The sequence below is a fragment of the Microcaecilia unicolor genome, chromosome 1 (assembly GCF_901765095.1).
Source record: "Microcaecilia unicolor chromosome 1, aMicUni1.1, whole genome shotgun sequence".
Classification (NCBI taxonomy): Eukaryota; Metazoa; Chordata; class Amphibia; order Gymnophiona; family Siphonopidae; genus Microcaecilia; species Microcaecilia unicolor.
Genome location: NC_044031.1, coordinates 115,423,997 through 115,439,238, shown reverse-complemented (window position 1 = coordinate 115,439,238; position 15,242 = coordinate 115,423,997). Strand labels below are relative to the sequence as shown.

Here is a 15,242-nt window from a genome sequence, read left to right as displayed (position 1 = left end):
GAAAAGCACTATGTATGAGGTTACCACTTGCTGCATAGACATGATATAGGTTTTGTGGGTGCTGCTGTCCTGGTAGGGCCTGTCCTTCCCCTTCCTACTTAGGTTATTTATCATGGGGTTCCTGTCCCTCAGGAAGTGGGATTCTTTGTTTTAGTTTGAGATTGTGCAGGATGCAGCAGACCAGGAAAATCTGGAATAGTTTTTCTGGTTTATACAGGAGCGCCCCTCCAGACCTGTCCAGGCACGTGAAGCATGTCATTAGCAGTCTAACTTTCTATAATGGCCGTGGTGTCACAGTATGCCTCATGCAGGTTGGCCTCTATGGCTCAGAGATTCAGTGATTCTCATAGTTTGGCTATCCCACCACCAACACCCACAGGCACAAAAATGATAATGGAAAAAAAAACACAGATGCTGACAACCAAAAGGACAGAACATTCTCACACATGCATGCACACACACAAACTGGATAGGTTTGGAGTGGGGGATTGGCTAGGCAGATACTAGCACAGAGGGTCTCATATGGAACAGGTTCAGGAAGGAATATGGGCAGTGTTCACAGGTGATGATGAGACTTGGTGGCTGGGGGGAGGGGGAGGTTGTGTGGAAGCCAGTAAGGCAGTGGGCTGTTAGTAAATTGGGGGTGGGGAGTTGTGAGGTATAGGTACAAGAAGTGGCACAGACAACAGACCTGGGTGAACAGAAACCACAATCAGGCTTAAAGATTCTCTCTCAACTTTCCTGAAGTCAGCAACAATTTAAGCAGTCACAGGAACATGCTGTGGCTGATATGAAGTGAGCTTTTCTGGTAGTACACTGCTAGAAGAGTTTGTAAAAAAAAATGAAGGCCATCGAGAAGCTTTTCCGAGATTTCTCAATTTATTTTTGTATGTTGGGCAGTTTAATTCTGATCCATGTGGATTACAGTGAATTATTCACAGTTATTTAGATCAGAAGGAGTGTATTTATTGGATATTGGATTAGATATGTTTCTATCAGGTGTCCAAGATTTGTTAGAAGCCTGTGTTCAGCCTAACAGGTCAGCAACTTTGGGAGTGAGGGAGCGGTTACAAACAAATATAAGTGATAGAATTGCTGGAGTGAAGGGTGATGGGGATTTGAAGTGGGGGATTGAAAGAATGGTTCATGTGTAGCACCAGTCTGAACCTGTGGAGGGAGGGCAAAGACTAGATCTTGAGGTACTACACATCCTGTCGGGGAGAGTTATGATAAGTTATTAGTGATTCATAAGTTACTAAGTTTGAAACAAGAATGACAAGTGGTATTGCAACAGTGGAAGTGATATTAATAATTAATAAAGTTGTGACCAGTTATTGCCGTTAATTCTGTATTGAGCTGAAATTATTTGGGTCGGAGTGAAGAGTGAGGTGTGGATATGCAAGTGGCTATGTTATGGATTCTGTCAGGTACTTGAGACCTGAATTGGCCACTGTTGGAAGCAGGATACTGGGCTGGATGGACCATTGGTCTGATCCAGTATAGCTATTTTTATGTTCTTGTGTACTGGGCAGATTAACTGGGTTAGTTGAATTTTGTGACTTTATTCATTAAAAGCTTTGTTATGCTTTTCTCCTCATATGCTGGAAAACCAATCTTTCATCCTAAAACCTTTACTGTGGATGTTTTAGCAATAATATACTTTAAAACTTGCAATTAATGTGTGTGCAGAACCTTACCCAGGGCTAGAAAACAGTCTTCTTATCTGCTGTCATCTACCGCTGTATGTTGCCATAATGAATGCTACTGAGCGAGAGATAGTGCTGGTTTGTCACCTCAAAACCAAATCTGTATTTAAAAATGCACTAACACAAAAGCAGTAATGCTTATCAAGCTTACCTTGCTAACCGATCAGAGTTTTCTAACATGTTTCTTTCCTCTGACTCCGTTTCTGAAGCTTTGATCTATGAGGCCACAAAAAAGAAAAGAGAAGGCAAGTCAGAATGGGCAGGTTGAAGAATGCTCACTAGAGACTGGTTTCTTCCTCTCCCTTGACTAGCTAAAAATAAATAAATAAATAAATAAATAAAGAACATGTATTGCTTCCCCCATTAGTTATAATCAAAAATTAAAAGGTGGGGAGGGAATGGGATTCGATATACTGCCTTCTGTAGTTACTGTCAGAGCAGTTTACAAATTATACCAAGGTGCTTATTTTGTACTTGGGGCAATGGAGGGTTAAGTGACTTGCCCATAATCACAAGGAGCTGCAGTGGGAATTAAATTTGGTTCCTCAGGGCCTCAGGCCCCTGCACTAACCATTAGGCTACTCCTCCATTCACAAAAACCCCCCCACAAATGACACGTTGCTATGATTTTGTGTTAAGCCAGACTGGAAGTGAAACAAAATTGCAAATGTTGATGTGTGTTCATGTTTTAAAACAACTGTGCATCTCTACCTACAGCCTTGAAAAAGCCTAGGAAGGCTATCAATAACAATAGAAGTATAATCTATATAGGGCATCATCACAAGGCAAAGACATGGATATGAGCATAACGGAAGCCATTCAAAGGATGGCCTGCAAAAGCAAGGTGCAATTTTGGATTTTAAAATGACACATTCATTGATCAGCTAAGGTGAAGTCATACTAAAAGGACACAGCCAGCCCTTGATAGACTTGAAAATGAAATAAACTTTTACTTTAGGAAATAATTGTCATCTGTAATCGTATCATTGCTAATATCAGCCAAAGGTTTAAATAGTCTGGCTTTTTATATTAAGAAAGCAATTAATAATACTAAGTACCACTCAGTAATTCAGTTTGAGTTAAATATATCATTGTCCTATTTAGCTTTCCAGTAAGTGAGGCTGATAAGTTATGTAGCCTTGAGATATGTTTCAAGATCATCAGACCCTGTAATGTTTTCCTACTTCTTTGTATTTCCAGCTTAGTCGCAAACAAGGTTGGGATCTGGTATTAACCTCCTAATTCTATAAAAGTCTCCAAAAATTGTGTGCGTGAATTTGGATGCATGCCGATTTTGCGTGCACAATTTAATTGAGTAATGAGCCAATTAGTGCCAATACTTGACTTTTTAACAAGCAAATACTGACACTAATTAGATGTAATTAGAATTTACACACGTAAATTTAGGCATGGGATCCATGCCTAAATTCTACACTACTACTACTACTTATCATTTCTATAGGGCTACTAGACTACGTAGCACTGTACACTTGAACATGAAGAGACAGTCCCTTCTCGAAAGAGCTTCCAATCTAATCAGGACAGACAAACAGGACAAATAAGGGATAAGGGAATTGATAAGGTGGGAAGGATAAAATATATAAGGGTACTGTACAAGTGAATAGGGGTTAGGAGTTAAAATCAGCATCAAGAAGGTGGGCTTTACATGAGAGTAAAAAAAAAAGGAGCATGGAAATAGGAGGGTCACGGATGGAATGGAGACAATCCTAGCATTTACGCATGCTGTTGTAGAATAAAGGGGATATGCACCTAATTTAAGTGTATAAATTAGCACCATGTTTCAGTTGGTGCAAAATGGCTACTTCCGGGTATAAGTGCTATTCTATAAATCGCAGAAATAGGAGGGTCACGGCTTATAGAATAATGTTTTTTTTAGCACTGATTTTTTAGACATCACATATAAAATCTAGCTATAAGAGGGTAATTCTATTAATAGACGCCAAAGGATAGACGCTCCAATCCGGCTTTCGCCCCCTACACTCAACAGAAACGGCACTATCTAAAGTCTGCAATGACCTATTCCTCGCCAAATCCAAAGGTCACTACTCCATCCTCATCCTCCTCGACCTCTCCGCCGCTTTTGACACTGTCAATCACAACCTACTTCTTGACACACTGTCCTCCCTTGGGTTCCGGGGCTCTGTCCTCTCCTGGTTCTCATCTTATCTCTCCCATCGTACCTTCAGAGTACACTCTCATGGTTCGTCCTCCTCCCCTATCCCACTCTCTGTTGGAGTTCCTCAGGGATCTGTCCTTGGGCCCCTTCTTTTTTCAATCTACACCTCTTCCTTAGGCTCCCTGATTTCTTCTCATGGTTTCCACTATCATCTTTATGCCGACGACACCCAGCTTTATCTCTCCACACCAGAAATCACTGCGGATACCCAGGCCAAAGTCTCGGCCTGCTTATCCGACATTGCTGCCTGGATGTCCAACCGCCACCTGAAACTGAATATGTCTAAGACTGAACTTATTGTCTTCCCACCCAAACCCACTTCCCCTCTCCCTTCACTCTCTATCTCAGTTGAGAACACCCTCATCGTCCCCGTCTCATCTGCCCGCAACCTCGGTGTTATCTTCGACTCCTCCCTCTACTTTTCTGCGCACATCCAGCTGATAGCCAAGACCTGTCGCTTCTTCCTCTATAACATCAGCAAAATTCGCCCCTTCCTCTCCGAGCACACCACCCGAACTCTCATCCACTCTCTCATTACCTCTCACCTTGACTACTGCAACCTACTCCTGACCTGCCTCCCACGTAGCCATCTACTCCCCCTTCAGTCCATCCAGAACTCTGCCGCACGTCTTATCTTCCGCCTTAACCGATATACTCATATCACCCCTCTCCTCAAGTCACTTCACTGGCTCCCAATCAGATACCGCATACAGTTCAAGCTTCTCTTACTCACCTACAAATGCACTCGATCTGCGGCCCCTCCGTACCTCTCTACCCTCATCTCCCCTTACGTCCCTACCCGTAATCTCCGCTCTCAAGACAAATCCCTCCTTTCAGTACCCTTCTCCACCACCTCCAACTCCAGGCTCCGTCCCTTCTGTCTCGCCTCACCCCCATGCCTGGAACAAACTCCCTGAGCCCATACGCCGTGCCCCCTCCCTACCCATCTTCAAATCAGTGCTCAAAGCTCACCTCTTCAATGTCACCTTCGGCACCTAATCACTAAACCTCTTCTCAGAAAACTTATCTACCCCAACTTGACATTTTGTCCTTTAGATTGTAAGCTCTTCCGAGCAGGGACCGTCCTTATTGTTAATTTGTATAGCGCTGCGTAACCCTAGTAGCGCTCTAGAAATGTTAAGTAGTAGTAGTAGTAGTAGGATACCTGGTAAGAGCCTATTCTATAAAGGAATGTAGACCCCTATAAGTTAGGTGTGTGCACTTACAGCAGCCATAGACTGGTAGAAGTGTATGTGCCAGGAAATACAAACATAACTTAAAGAACTCTATAAGTGTGAATCCTGCCTATATTTCACCCAGACTCTGCCTAAGTATACAACTACCTGTAACTTGCATTTTATGTAAGATACAAGTGCATTTACAGAGAAGTGCTTAGGTGAAATTTTGTCATATGCATATATGCAATTATTCTGAAAAATAAGTGCTGAAGAAAATCGCACTAAGTGCTATTCTATAAATGGCATGAGCCCTTTAAAGAATAGCACCTAACTTTGGGTGCCAGACTTAGGCCTGTTGAAACCTGGTGGCACCCAAGTTAGGTGCATTTACCCAGTATTCTATAACTATATGCATAACATTTTGAAATGCCTCTGACACATCATTGCCCCCCTTATGACCACGCCCCCTTTCAGGATAGGCGCAATGGCAGTTAGGCACACTGCCTTATAGAATAGCATGCAGCCAGATGCGTATGTAGATTTTAATGAGTGCCAATTAACATCAATAATTGGTTATTGGTACCCCATTATTGATAGTTAAAAGCTCATTAACCAATTAATTTGTATGAACATCTCAGCAGTGCATCCAAATCTGGGGGATATGGGTGCATAACTGTCAGCACACTCTTTCTAGAATTATTTTCTACAAGCCTTCATTTATGACTGCCCAATGGGGTCCCCCTTGTTTTATATTCCCCTCGCAAGATAGTTAGTCTATTCACTGCAGTGATGAACTTGGACTGAGGATCATACATCAGTCTCCTGCTGAAACACTGCAGTCACGTTCCCTAAATCTGGCCACATAAAGGGCAGATCTACAGGAGAGTACCCATTTTTAGGCACCAGGAATGCACCTATTTAGAATCTTTCTAGAATACCAGCATAACCAGTTAAACACCTGCGTATGTTTTTATGAGTGAGCACTTAATCAGCCATAGAGCTGGTGTAAATACTCACACCTATATTGGGGAAGTACAAGCATAAATCACAGCATTCTATAATTTATGCATGTGTAAATGTGTGCTCTGTTCAGACTCTGCCAAAAATTTGCTCATGTAAACATAAGCCTGCAAAGTACACACTACTGAAGATTGGTGTTCACCTATAGAATAGGGTATAGCCAGATTATTGCCATTTACATGTCTACTGTATGTGTGTACATATGTGTGTAAATAACTAGAATACTGACATTTACATGTGTAAATGCTGCCTCAGGGGCATAGTTATCAATGTGGACTACTGTTAAGAGCAGTAGTGTAGCTACGTGCGGCCACGGGGGCCTGGGCCCCCATAGATTTGGCCCTGGACCCTCCTGCTGACGAACCTCTCGACCCCCCTTCCACTGCCAACCCGCTGTCGCGTACCTTTGCTGGTGGGGGATCCCAACTCATGCAGGACATCAGACTCAGAAACAGAACGAAGCCTTGCGCCAGAAGAAGAGGACCTCGGCTGGCAGGGTTTGGGGTCCCCCTCCAGCAAAGGTAGGCAACGGTGACAGGAGGTTGGCGGCGGCGGGGGGGGGGATCGAGAGGGTCAGCGGCGGGGGATCAAAGTTGTTGTTGTTAGTGATGGAGGTGGTGGCGGTGGTCGGCAATGGCGGGGGGGGGGGGGGTCGGCGGTGCTGGGGGGGGGGCTAAAATGTGCCCCCTTACCTTGGGCTCTGGACCCCCTCCCACCGAAGTCTGGCTACACCCCTGGTTAAGAGGTGTAATTTTACCACTAACCTGTGCTGTTTTAGCACAAGTACTGTTTTAGGCAGTAAAACCCTAGTTACTAATAACTGGAGTTAACAGTAAAATAACATGTCTTGAGGAAGTGACGTCACGGAGACAAATGGCCGCCTAGACGCATAGCTCCGACATTCACCTACCTCAAATCAGCATTATTCGCGCCCACAATACTTTGAATTCGGTAGCGATATCGCGAAATCGCAAAGCGAACCGCACAGAATACAATGAGCAAACTCTCAGCTTCGCAGCTGCGGGGAAACGAGAGCAAGACGCAGAGACGGACGGCGAGGAGCCTTTCGCGCCCCGTTTCCCCGACGATGTCTGACTCTGATTCGGCTGCTTCCCACGTGGCATCGCGCCGTCCCGCGTCGAAAAACAGCCCCTCAAAAGAACTGGCTCGCTGTCTAGAAGCACTCCGCGAGGAAATAAAAGCTTCCAAGGTAGAAATTCTAGAGCATGTAGATGCCATTAGTCTGGACCTTAGGGAACTTGGAGGGCGAGTTGAAACTTTAGAAGAGCGCGTGGACGAGCATGAGGAACAACAGGGTGCACTGGGAGTGCAGATTACTAAGCTGCAGGAACAAGCTGAGGACTACATGTATAAGCTTGACGACTTGGAAAATAGGGGAAGGAGGCACAACCTGAGATTTCGGGGAGTCCCAGAGGAGGGCAACGTGGAAAACGTGCAGATCATAGTGCGAACCCTATGCGAGAAAATAATGGGAGAGACTTGGGACCCGGATGAGGCGACCATGGATCGAGCACACAGAGTGCAGGGTACCCGAGCGGACAATAAACCAAGAGATATCTTAGTCCGCTTTTCCTCCTATACATATAAAGAAATGATACTACAGAAAGCGAGACGGCTCCCAGCATTGGATTTTAAGGACGCACAGGTCTCAGTTTTTCAGGATCTCTCACTCTTTACTTTGACACAGAGACGTGCTATGAAGCCAGTGATTGAGATCTTGAATAAGGAAAAAATTGCTTACAGATGGGCTTTTCCATTTGCCATTTGCTATGAAATCAAGGGAAAACAATGGAGAAGCCGGAAGGTGGCGGACGCATGGAGGAACTTATATGAGATGGGCCTGACCGCAGTCGAGGCGATGCCGACGGTGGTGGCTTCCACGACCAAGGCACGCTTACAGAAGTGGAAAAGGGCCCCGCAGAAAATGAAAACCTCAACTACCAAGAAGTGACTGTATTAATAGGACTGTATTGTTTGTCTTCATGTTTTTGCTTTTCTAAAGCAGAGTTGCACTTAAGGGTAAGGAATTTCTATACAGAATACACTTAATGAAAAGGTGGGGGCGATTAATAGTTATGCAGTAATGAGAGGCGAGTGGATGTTTGCAATGTGGAGAAAGTCTGGGGGGTATTTGCCTTGGGGGTTGCTTTTCTCTAAAATCCCAGGTGGCGCTAAAGGGCGCTGCTTGGTGGACGATTTTGAGGGAGGGAGGGAGGGGGGATGGGGAGGGAGGGGGGGGGAATTGACCACTGGGGTGGGGACATGGCAATTCTCATATACCTTTCAGTGAATACATGGTTCAATAAGTGAATCCTAAATGACAGATTATAAATTCTTAAGTTATAACATAAAGGGCCTTAACTCTCCATACAAACGACATGCTTTAATGCGTGAGCTGAGTCTGATGAAACCACATGTTGTATTTCTCCAAGAAACTCACCTTTTACGAAAACACGAGGGGCTATTAGTCTCTAGACAATATCCAAAGGTGGCCTGTGCTTCAGATACCACAGGTACAAAAAAGAGAGGGGTTGCTATCCTGTTTCATAAAGCAGTTACAGTGCAAATCTTGCACCAGAGAAGGGATAAAGAAGGAAGATTTTTATTTTTGCATGTAAGACTGGAGCAGGAGGAGTTTACACTGGTGTGTGTATATGCTCCCAATGAGAAGCAGGAGCGTTTTTTTACTCAGCTCCAAAGAGAGTTGCAGACCTTTGCCAGGGGTAAGGTGTTGGTGGCGGGAGATTTCAATGCTACTATGCATCCTGGCATGGATCGGTCGTCTCCTCCTGCTCCGGTTGATCATAAACTTTCTCAGGCATTGAAAAACTTTGTTGAGGGGGCGGGTCTGTATGATGTGTGGAGGTTGGGTAGCCCAGGGGTAAGAGATTACACCTACTACTCACAAGTTCATCTCACATACTCCAGACTCGATTATATTTTTCTTGATAGATCAGTGCCGGAGGGAGGGGGGAACTCTGCCATGGGATGTATTACCATCTCAGATCACGCTCCGGTCTGGACGATTCTCCCCTCTCTGAAGGAGGAGGTGAGAGAACAACGATGGACTTTTAATAATAATTTATTACAGGACCCAGAGGTCCGAGCCAGCTTCCTTCCAGTCTTGCAAGAATACTTTACACTCAATTGGGATTCTGGGCCGCCTGTCGCCATAGTGTGGGACGCTTTCAAAGCGGTTTCCAGAGGGCACTTTATAAAACATGCCAGTATAAAGGCTCGAGCCCACAAAGCACGCTTGAAACAATGTACGGAGCAAGTAGGTGCTTTAGAGACTAGATACAGGGCGACGGGATCTGTGTCTGACTATAGAAAACTACAGGCAAAACGATTGGAAATCAAGGCCTTGCATGAGGCGAGTCTCAAATTTGCGCATGCAAGGTTAAATCAGATTTATTATGAGTGTACCAATAAGCCTGGAAGGCTGCTGGCCTCCAAATTACGAAAATTAAGAGTGGACAGACACATTCTCAGACTTAAGGACGACAAGGGAGCCATGCTCCACAAATCAGCATCGATTAGAAACCGTTTTGCTAAATATTATGAGTTGCTATATAAGGAGGATGCTGCTGTACAGACGGGGCAAATCGAGGACTATTTGAGGAACATAAATATGCCGAAACTGACTGACTCAAAGCGAGAAGAATTAGAAGCTCCAGTGCGGGTTGATGAGGTCATTAGGGTAGTCAAAGCATTACCGACGGGTAAGGTGCCAGGCTTGGATGGTTTCACAAATGAGTTTTATAAGGCATACGTTCTTGAACTGGCACCGTACTTAACAAAGATTATTAACTCAGTGAGAGAGGGGGCTCCCTTTCCTAGATCTATGATGGAGGCATGGGTGGCAGTAATACCAAAGCCTGGTAAAGACAATACTGACTGTGCTTCTTATAGACCCATATCTATACTAAATACAGATATTAAAATAATGGCGAAGATATTGGCAAACCGGTTGGGTCTAATGCTCCCTGGATTGATTCACCCAGACCAGGTGGGCTTTGTAGCAAAGAGACAAGCAATGGATAACATACGCCGTACGATAGATTTGGTACATGCAGCCCGGACGAAACATCAGCCCTTAGTGCTGTTGGGATTGGACGCGGAAAAGGCGTTCGATCGAGTACACTGGGGCTACCTGGATAGGGTTTTGCATAAGACGGGAATAGGGCAGATTTTCAGAACATGGGTTCAAGCACTTTATTCCTCGCCCCAGGCGTGTGTAAGAGTGAATGGGGGAACCTCAAGCTCCTTCACTCTAGAACGAGGAACCCGGCAGGGATGCCCGCTGTCCCCCTTACTATTTGATTTAGCTATGGAGCCACTGGCGGTAGCTATCAGGGAAAACGAAGATATTTCGGGAGTAAGGGTGGGATCGCATGAATATAAAGTTGCTCTCTTTGCAGACGACGTGCTTTTGTCCCTCACAAAGCCTCTGATCTCCTTACCAAATTTAATGAAGGAGATTGGGGATTATGCCAAGATATCAGGTTACAAATTGAATGTTAGTAAATCAGTGGGATTAGCGGTTGATATATCACAGGAAGTGAGGGATTCCTTGCAAGAAAACTTCACCTTTAAGTGGACCAGCAGTGCTTTAAGTTACTTGGGGGTGAAGATTTCAGGGGATTTGTCTGAGCTGTTTGCGGTTAATTACCCTGCTCTTAAGAGAGAGGTACAACGAGATCTGGACAGATGGCAGACCATGAGTCTATCTTGGTTTGGACGCATCGCTGCTATCAAAATGAACATCTTGCCACGGTTTCTGTACCTATTCCAAGTGCTCCCATTGCGACTGCCTAGGTCCTTTATATCGGGACTGCAGGACATGTTGATTAGATTTGTTTGGAATCAGAGACGACCAAGATTGGTCAGGGCTTTTCTTTACCGATCCAAAAGGCAGGGAGGACTAGGAGTACCAAACCTGCTCTGGTACTACACAGCGGCGCAGGCGAGAGCGGCTGTGGATTGGTTCAGAAAAGAAGATTTTAAATTGTGGGTTACATTAGAGCAAGAATTGACGGGTTCCAGATCCCTTGGCCACTTGATGTGGATGCTGAATAAACATAGAGGAAGGGTGGATAAGTTCCCCCCAACAGTTCAGACCACATTTTATTACTGGGATCAAATGTTCCCAGAACGACAGCCTCCGGTATCTGGTTTGGCCCCAATAGTGGATAATCCCTTGTTCGAACCCGGTATCGGCAATAACACGTTTTGCAGATGGGCAGAGGTGGGATTGGACATGCTAGGGCAGGTACACACAGGGGAAAATCTCATAACCTTTGACACGTTGATGGATGACTTTGGGCTTAGGCCCAGTGATCATTACGCCTATCTGCAACTGTCTCATTTTCTGAAAGCATCAAAATATAGAGAGTGCATGTGCCGTGAGATACATCCGCTGGAAGAGGTATGTGTAGCTCTAAAGGGTTCGCGAGGACTGATTTCCTTCCTCTATAAATTTCAGGGGGCGAATGCCAAGCCTTCTCTCCTACATAGGAGGAGATGGGAACAGGAGCTACAGTTCACTCTATCAGACATGAATTGGCAGAATCTGGAAAAAAAGATACTGAGATCTTCCTTAGCAGTGACATCGCAAGAGAACGCTATTAAGGTGTTCTACCGATGGTACCTGACACCGGTACGGTTACAACACATGTACACTAGCGTGTCAGGGGAGTGTTGGAGGAATTGTGGGCTACCAGGTACTATGGGTCACATTTGGTGGTCATGTAGAAAGGCGCAGGCATACTGGAGGGGGGTACAGAATCGCTTGCAGATGTGGCTTGGACGGTCTGTGCAGTGGCATCCCCTCGTGTTTGTATTAGGACAGAGACCAGAAGGTGTCACCCCTGACCAGTGGCTATTGATTAGGGACTCACTACATGCAGCTCGGTTGAACCTAGCACAACACTGGAAGTCTCCGAAAGTCCCATCACTGGTGCGATGGATAACAAAACTACATTATATATGTGAGATGGAGAGATTAACTGCAGAAAAGCGAAAAACCAAAGCCAGATGGGCGAGGATTTGGGAACCATTCTTAAAGTGACACTAGCGATGAAAGGTATGAATAAGTGTGAGAGGGTGGGGGGGGGGGGGGGGGAGGGGAGGGAGGGAGGGGAGAGAGAGAGATGAGTACCGGTAGGGACGATCAGCTCTTGGGGGGGATTCTAAATATGTAAAAAATTGGAAAAAACTTGAAGTGTATACAGTTTTGAATTAAGCATTGATGTTTGCTGGTGTTTAGCTATGTTCAGACTATGGATGTGATTTGAGTTGACATAAATGCAACATTATGCTATGTACTGAGTTTTACGATGGTTGTACTGATTAAACATTTTCTAATAAACACTTCCATAAATCAAAAATAACATGTCTTAATATTAACCCATGTTGATAACTCCTCTCCTAATCTAGTCAGCTCCGTATAGACTCACCCCCTAGTTGTCAGCCTTAAACAATAACCATGACTCTCCCCTCAGAAGAATTAAGGGCTCTCTCAGAGCATCCTCAGCACCAGGGCTAGTCAACACAGGAAGCAGAAGACCCAAATAGAGAATCAAACTAAGGAGCTTCCACACGACAGTAGACAGCACTTACCACCCGAGTCACCAGGCTAGCTCAGCTACTACATATCATTCTATAGCACTATTATACAAAAAACGTGATGTAATATTACTGTACATGCAAATATGCACAAAATCTGGCATTTATCAGATAAGCAAATATATCTATTATTAGTTTGCCTCTAAAAATACATTTTTTGATATCTGTTAGTAATTTATTATGTGTTATTAATCTATGGTACCTGAAGATTGGAGGGTGGTCAATAGAACTTTTTAAGAAAGGTTCTAGGAGTGATTCTGGAAATTACAAACTGGTGAGCCTGACATCACCACTAGGCAAAATAATAGAAAGTATTATAAGAGGCATAGCCTTAGGTATATCTTGACAACGCCGGCAGAACAGGATGGGCTTCTGTTGTCCTAAGTCACTCTCTTCCAAGTGGGGCCCAGGCTGTAGCAACTTGGAGCTGGCATTAGGGTTAAGAGAGAGCCTTCCTCCTGCTCTGGCAAGGCAGCCCGGTTGTCAGTGTCAGCCCGGACTGTCACTGACAGCCTCGGGGGTCCAGTGAACCTCCGGACCCTCCCATCAGTAAGGCCTGAAGGGTTCAGTGGACCCCTGGACCCCCGCACACAAATGAAACAACCATCTTGGTGGTCCAGTGGGACCTCTGTCATCTCTCCCCCCCCCCTGGTTGCCAGAACAGGGTCCCGACCTGACCCTCCACACCCCCATGAAAGCTTTCTGTCGTGGGCTAGTGGTGGAGGGGTCCCCCCCAACCCAACCCCCTCCCCAGTACCTTTAAAGTTGGAGGAGAAACTAGCACTTCCTCCTCCTCAACAGGCGCCACCTCAAAATGGCAATGCCCTGCCCAGTGCATCTTGGGATGCACAGGGTGGGGTTTAACTTCCATATAAGGGAATGTATGCAATGTATAAACTCTTTCCTCTGAGGGAATAGAATGTGTGGATTTGTTATGTCCATTTCAAGTTGAATTTGAGTTGCGCATACTGACCTAGACATCTCAATTCTGAGTTCTCTGTCCCTTCTAAAATGCTGCTTCACATATTTGATGTGCCTAAATGAAAGAAACATTACCATTGCTGCCATTGAGGAATAAAACTTGTTTGTTTTCATTACAATTCTTCTATAACCATATTGTGCTCATTTTTTTCTCTGTGTTTGTTTAGGACCAGTCCCACCACAGCCTTCCACATGTGACTCTGACTTGTTCACTTGTGTGTATGAGAAGCAGTGTGTGCCTCTGTCAGCAAAATGTAATGGGAAAGATGACTGTAGAGATGGAACAGATGAAATGACTTGTCTGTCTGAGGAGCCCAGCACTATGTCTCCATGGGCTTGCCAGGAGACTGAACTGCAGTGTGCAAATCAAGAGTGCATTCCGTCATTGCTCAAGTGCGATGGAGTGCCTGATTGCCAGTTCAAGGAGGATGAGGCCAACTGCAGTAAGTTCTTTCTTATCTGTACTGTATTTGAAGTGGTCTACTTTAATATCTTATCAGATTCTGCTTTGGCACTAGGTCAAAGATATCCACTCACTAAAATAGCTGAACCATTCAGATAATCTGAGACCTTGGTTAATCACAGAAGGTGCAACATACTACTATGATGTTTCTTCTTTATCATGTTGCCCAAGATCCTACTGTAACACTAAATGTGTATTTTCTGATACATTTCCACTATTCATGATTATTGTAAGCCACATTGAGCCTGTAAAGAGGTGGGAAAATGTGGGATACATATACAATAAATAAATAAATACATAAATAAAGACCAGGATCAAATATGCAAAGTAGAGGGTGATTTTCAAGGGTATTTTGCGCATAAAATTGGGTTTAGGGAAAATATATACAAAAGTGCATAAATATATTGGGGAGACATTCCTGATGGGGGCAGTGTGCACCATAGGCATCGCTATGGGGAGGCAAGAGGGGAAAAGTGCCACCTCAAAAAAATGCATTGAGCATTAGAGAATTATTTTTGGGTGCTGTTGTGATGGTATTTTTTGGCGCTCTTTGGAATAGCATCGGAGTTTTGATCATCTGGGTCTAACAAGTTTAAGCCATCATGATACCATCTAGTGCTCCCAGCACTACGGCTTAAGCTACATTTAGAATTTCACAATGGAACATGTTTTTCCACCGTGTTTACCTACCGTGTTGTTAAGTTTACTATTCCATAATTCTACTTGCTTCTCGACTGTAGCCTCCAAAAAATCTACTGCTTCAGTGCTAAATCTGCTAATAACATAGTAAAACCATTAAGATGTGGGCTGAATCTATCCTCATAATGTAAATTAAAATCCCCTAGAATTGTAAGGTCTGAGTACCTCACTGCCATTTCAGCCACTGTCTGAAAAATATCATCCCAAATGCCTATTGGAAGCCCTGGAGGGCTATAAAACATATTAAATATTTTTCTATTGGCTAGGTCATTTTGAGGGGCATAATCGAACGGCGGCGGCCATCTATATGGCCGGTGCCGCAAAGAGCGGTCCCAAACCGTATTATCGAA

The 15,242-nt window shown here is 44.6% G+C and overlaps 1 protein-coding gene across 1 annotated transcript in view; it reads left to right on the top strand.

Moving 5' to 3' along the window:
* Window positions 1-15,242, top strand: part of MALRD1 (MAM and LDL receptor class A domain containing 1) — a 787,803-nt gene that overhangs the window by 606,865 nt on the left and 165,696 nt on the right. Inside the window, 1 exon segment of the mRNA XM_030202038.1 lies at window positions 13,898-14,177. Within this exon segment, the coding sequence (XP_030057898.1) occupies window positions 13,898-14,177 (280 nt within the window).